The 5,249-nt window shown below is 38.1% G+C and overlaps 1 protein-coding gene across 2 annotated transcripts; it reads right to left on the bottom strand.

Annotated features, from left to right (window-relative positions):
• Positions 1-255: 255 nt before the first annotated feature.
• Positions 256-4,350, bottom strand: LOC139982508 (F-box/LRR-repeat protein 12-like). 2 transcript variants are annotated; one of them, XM_071995404.1, is made up of 3 exons: positions 3,983-4,350; positions 2,707-2,856; positions 256-1,892 (listed from the first exon to the last, which is right to left on the bottom strand). In XM_071995404.1, exons 1-3 carry the CDS (start codon positions 4,051-4,053, stop codon positions 1,061-1,063), a joined length of 1,053 nt encoding a protein of 350 aa, XP_071851505.1. In that variant the 5' UTR covers positions 4,054-4,350; the 3' UTR covers positions 256-1,060. The 2 variants fall into 2 exon arrangements, with proteins under 2 accessions (XP_071851505.1, XP_071851510.1); XM_071995409.1 differs by lacking the exon at positions 3,983-4,350 and adding an exon at positions 3,507-3,945.
• Positions 4,351-5,249: the final 899 nt, after the last annotated feature.

Genomic DNA, 5,249 nt, shown 5'->3' with positions numbered 1-5,249 from the left:
GTGAAGAACAGAAACAATCCCCTTTTCCCCAAGTTCACAAACCAGAAATACCAAATCCACGGAAGACTCCAAACGTCACCACTGCACTGCAGCGATTTTTAATATTTCAAGAGAATCTGGCTCCTGGCGGAAGTTTGATCACTGGAACCTAAAGATTGTGAGGCGGACACTCTAGCCCCTGAACCAAGCCTTTGCCTTACTTGCTGTTACATTGGTCAGAAAGAAAATATCCCTGCAAGGGCAAATACCCAAATGTTTCAGATGTCTGCTCAAACTTTTATTTGCAAATAATATACTAATTTATACTGCACTTGTGTAATGCACTAGCCATCTACAAAAAAAATGGCAAATATTTCAATGGTAATGTACTAGTATATGCCAGGACTAGTTATATATAAGAAAAAGTCTTTGTTATAAAGGAACACTTAATCGTAGCAAAGATATATACAAAACATATGAACCACCAACTTGTCATCTTCTCAGTCAAGGTAGGATTTAGACTTTAACATTACAAGATTGCACTATCAAAAACAAATTGAAAATCTCAAGAAAAATTCTTAATGACAGATCTTCATCATATGATAAGTAATTGGTTATTCACCATAATGTGGAGAAGAAATGCATCACTTTAGCTGTAACTTATCAATTAATTAAAGAGTACAAAAGGAGTTGTTCTACTGGAGTTCAGAAGAAAGAAAATATGTTGCCAGGTTCAGTTTTATTTTGATAAAATTTCTGTGAAAACCTTGGCAGGAAAGAGATTAAGCGAGGGATTGAGTCCAGTCAGACTGTGTAAGATCGTAACAAATCAGATTGCATTTATATATACTTTGGTGGTTACAGTAACTCTGTAACAAACAGCTGCAAAATTATTCAATGTAATTAAGTCCATTACCAGTTTGGTCTTTAACGATTTTGAGGAAAAAAGACTTTACGAAAATATGATACACTCTTAGGAAAAATTGAACCATTTACATGTATACAATTTTGTGAATAGTCTTTAATACAGTAGGCTATTGTCTGCAGTAATATTCCTCTGACACAACACATATAAAATTTCTTAAAGGACTTCTATGTTTGGGTTTATTTGCATTATAGTATCAGACACTGTGGTCACATCATGGACAGTAATCTTCCTGAGATTGGGAAGGCCTTTGACTAAACCATAGATTGAAGCATCATCAAACTGGGGGTTGTATGATATGTCTAATTCTTCAATCGTTTTCATACGCTGTATGAATTTCAGAGATTTACTTGTAACCAGTTCACAGTGTTGTATTGAAAACCTTTCAAGCCTTTTCATATTTAGAGCTACATCTTTCATACCTACATCAGTGAAATCGGAGTGACCGATTAAAAGTGATTTCAGATTAGGGTGGTCAGCGGTGATTGCCTCCAGAGCCTGGTCACCAAGACGATAACAGCCAAGTAAGGAAAGCTCCTCTAAGTTCTTCAACTGAGACATGGGTGAGATATCCCTGTTAGTAATCCGTCCACAACCAGAGAGATCCAGTGACCTCAGGTTTTTTAACGTGCCTTCTTCTAGGGCAGGTAATAACCAGCCTTCCCGTAACTGACAGCTCTGTAAATGCAGATGCTGCAAACTCTTGGGCAGTTTTGACGATGGTAGAGTCCTCAATTCTGCATTATGTATCACAAGTTTTGAAAGATTAGGGCTTCGAGCACGTAGTTCCTCCAAGAATACCTCCGAAAGCAACTTTGTTTTCACTGTCGTACAAAGGAAGCCCTTCAGTTCCAAATGTTTTAAAGATTTTGATAGGTAAAGTCTCGTCACTTTTGTCAGATCCCGAAGTTTGATCGAATATTGAGTTAGATCAACACATTTCCACAGTGAAGAATCTTTCATCAATCGACGGAAAGTCTTGCAAACTCTGTCAAGCAAGAAAGAAACTGGTGTTGGACTGCCTGTTTGTTTTTTTCGAAGGCGTTGCCATGGACTACAGTATTCCCAAATGAATAGTAAATTCAAGTAATTACGCCAAGCTCAAGAAACTTGGAGGAAATCACACAGAGGACATATCAAATGAAAAATACAATACTACTACAAATACAATACTACAAGCATGCAACTGGAAGAAAAAACATTAAGTGTCAATTGCACAACTTGAATGACTAATACAATGTTGTCTAGTTGAAAGTGAACTGTTGTCTTAAACCTGTGACATAGTCAATTGTGCTATGAGGCTATTGTCACCATTTCCTCACTTTAACCCTTCCACAACCACTTCACCCATCCTACCCCTCCCCTTCCCCCCCCCCCCCACTTCAAGACACACAAAACAATGTAATATTGTTTTGTCCATTTCAATTCTCATCAATTCCTGTTATATTTGAAACCATTTGTGTGATACTTACAGTATGTACATGGAATTCAGCTGAATATAATACAGAGCTCTACAGGTTCTATTTGGGAAACTATATGTTATAAGCATGAGAAAGAAACGTTCAGTTTGTGTCATTTCTCGGAAGTGGTGAGGAGTTAAACTTTGGAGAAGCTTTATTCCTAGGCTAGAAAGCTTCATACAATTACTTTTGTTCCTTGCAGCTCTAATACATTAACACTAGGCCTATAGGCTTCCAGTGACATAATCTTTCTTCTGATAGTCTATTATGACATTAAAGTCAAATACAATGTGATATATAAATTATAACTAGTTTTAGACCATAGATTGTTAATTGACAAACCTTGTTGATCTGCATTTGTCTTTTACTGGAAGAAATGAAAATATGTCAACCATGACCATTTCAGGAAGTTGCAAAATGTTTAGGCCTATGTCTTCTTCTTCAGGTATTTTGGTACCACTTTCCATGCTTGTGCCAGTAACAACTGGAGTGCTGAAGAAAATGAAAGTAGCATAATTACAATATTTACTTTTAAAACATTGATATCAAAGGTGTTCTTTCTGAATATTTTCAGTTCTATGTTGTTTTCCCATGTTACATACAAGCCACCCTCTGTAGCCTAGGTCTAACAATACATTAACAACTTTATTTTGGGTGCTGGGAGGAATTCAATGAGCATTATAGGCCAAGGCTATTTGGGGGCTGTGTCATTCTGCCATCGGTACATTTCGCCATAGAAAATGGGCTTTCTGCCATAAAATAGTACCATTCTGCCGCCATGGTGGTAATTAAAGCACTTTTTGTATAGCAGAAAGAGCACGTTATTGTGGGTGCACTGTAGGCCTATATGCACTGTATATTGCTTCGCTTCACACTACCTAGGACAGCAACATCCACAAAATCAGGCATTTAAATCGACAATCAGTCTTTTCATTTAACAATCAGTCTACAGTAATTTAATTAAATTGAACCAACTATTATATATTTGAAGACAGTGTATAGAACCTTACCAACTTACCAATTAATACTATTCAATCAACCTGTACATTATTTTAAAGACTGTGTATCAATTTCTCAATCTTGTCTTAACTACAATTCAATCTATCCAGCGATTATTTCACATTTGAAGACGGTTTACCTACCTATCCTTCCACGCGACTCAAAGAAAGTTTCACCGATACATTCTGTACAGCAGGTAAAATCCATTCCTAAAATGCACCTTTACGCCATAGGTTTCGAACGTTTCCACCATGGCGGAAAGGATCAAAACCTATGGTGGGAAGTTAATTCCGTATGTACCTATGGTGGAATGGCACTAGATCCAGGCTAATGCTTAGGCTAGTACTTCTAGCCCATTAATGTGTTAAAATTTCTTAATCTGTAGTGTTGCAATGACTTTGTGTTAAAGCGTAGACACCATACTGCAAAAACGACCTTGCTACTCTAATTTACATCGCCTCAAAAGTGTTGTAGGCACTAGGCCTATATAGCGTTTGCTATACAGCCTATTACAGTATGGCCATGTGTGCCACTAGTATAGTTGACTACATTTATCTAGCATTGTGAAATTGTTTTCGCGAAACTAAATCCCGTGTCATGTCAGAGAAAAACGCTTTACCTTTCTTTCTGCGCTCTTCTCAAACTTATGCGACGTTTCATCCTTTTTGGTGATTTATTTTCTTCGTTCATCTTTTCAACAATTATGTAACAAACTTACAAGTTACAGGTTGTCAATCAACTGCAATGTTGCAATGAGTACAATTTTAGAGCGCAATGGTCACTTTCATAGGAATTGGGTAGACTCTAATCGACCCTGAACCTTTCAAGTTTCAACCTGTAAATCAATCGAAATATATTTGATCTGGAAGTCTCTCTCAACAGTAACAGAACGTTCTAGCCACGTATGGTCATCGGCATGACTTCTGTATCAAAGTACACGTCAAGTGCTGTGTTATGTAAACAACTGTGATACGCCGATGTATGTATTTGTCGAATTAATATGACTGGAACTCTCATATAGGGGGTTAGAAAAAGAAATTTGGTTCTGTGCTCCACAGTACGTAAACGTTCCACCATGGAATGTCATGGCTGAGGTTAGTTCCAAGGTGTTTCGACAACAGAGAAGTTGACCTGTGACGTACTTCCGTTTTCAAGAGCCCTCTCTAGTATTGTATGGCGCGAAATGGAAAGTGTAAATTACTTGTACAAGTTGTTGATGACGGCTACTCAGGCTGAAGATTAACCTGAAGATGACGGCAACTAGGCAGCATGGGTTTGAAGCCTGGACGTAAAGATTAGACCTAAATGTATGCTCTTGACTTGAACTTTTAACGTTTGAGAAAATTATATGAGCCAGGCTTCGTTGCAGGTTGTAGCTGCCACAGCTTAGGCCCCAAGACGTAGCCTAAGGTACTGTAGGCCTAACGGCATAACCGTTAGCCTAGTAATGGTTGGTGAATTACTCTGTTGAACAGCTATGTTTAAACGAAATTGGGGGTCGATGGGGGCAGGCATAAATTTTGATAAGGATTATATTTCTAGTGGAGGTGCTTATAGGTGTTTTGAAAGGAAAGAAAGTCATTTCTAATAATACAGTATCAGGAGGCATGCTAAGGAGTAAGGTACGCCTAGGCCTAGTTACACTTACACTACAGGGATAAGCTGAAGATTGTCTTTACCAATGCTAGAAGTATTTGTAAAATTTTTGCTGAATTTACTGTTCTTCTTGAGGATCTGCGAGGTCCGCGAGACCGAAGGTCTGCGAGACCGAAAGTAAAAAGGTCTGCAACACCGAAGATCTTCGAGACCGAGGTCCGCAAGAACGAAACTATTACTAAATACTATGCCCCGCGAGACCTAAACTACTAGGCCTATAATATCACTTG

This window comes from Apostichopus japonicus, chromosome 2 (genome assembly GCF_037975245.1).
Source record: "Apostichopus japonicus isolate 1M-3 chromosome 2, ASM3797524v1, whole genome shotgun sequence".
NCBI classification, from domain to species: domain Eukaryota; kingdom Metazoa; phylum Echinodermata; class Holothuroidea; order Aspidochirotida; family Stichopodidae; genus Apostichopus; species Apostichopus japonicus.
Note: the sequence above shows the minus strand (reverse complement) of the source record. Positions and strands in the feature narration are given on the sequence as shown.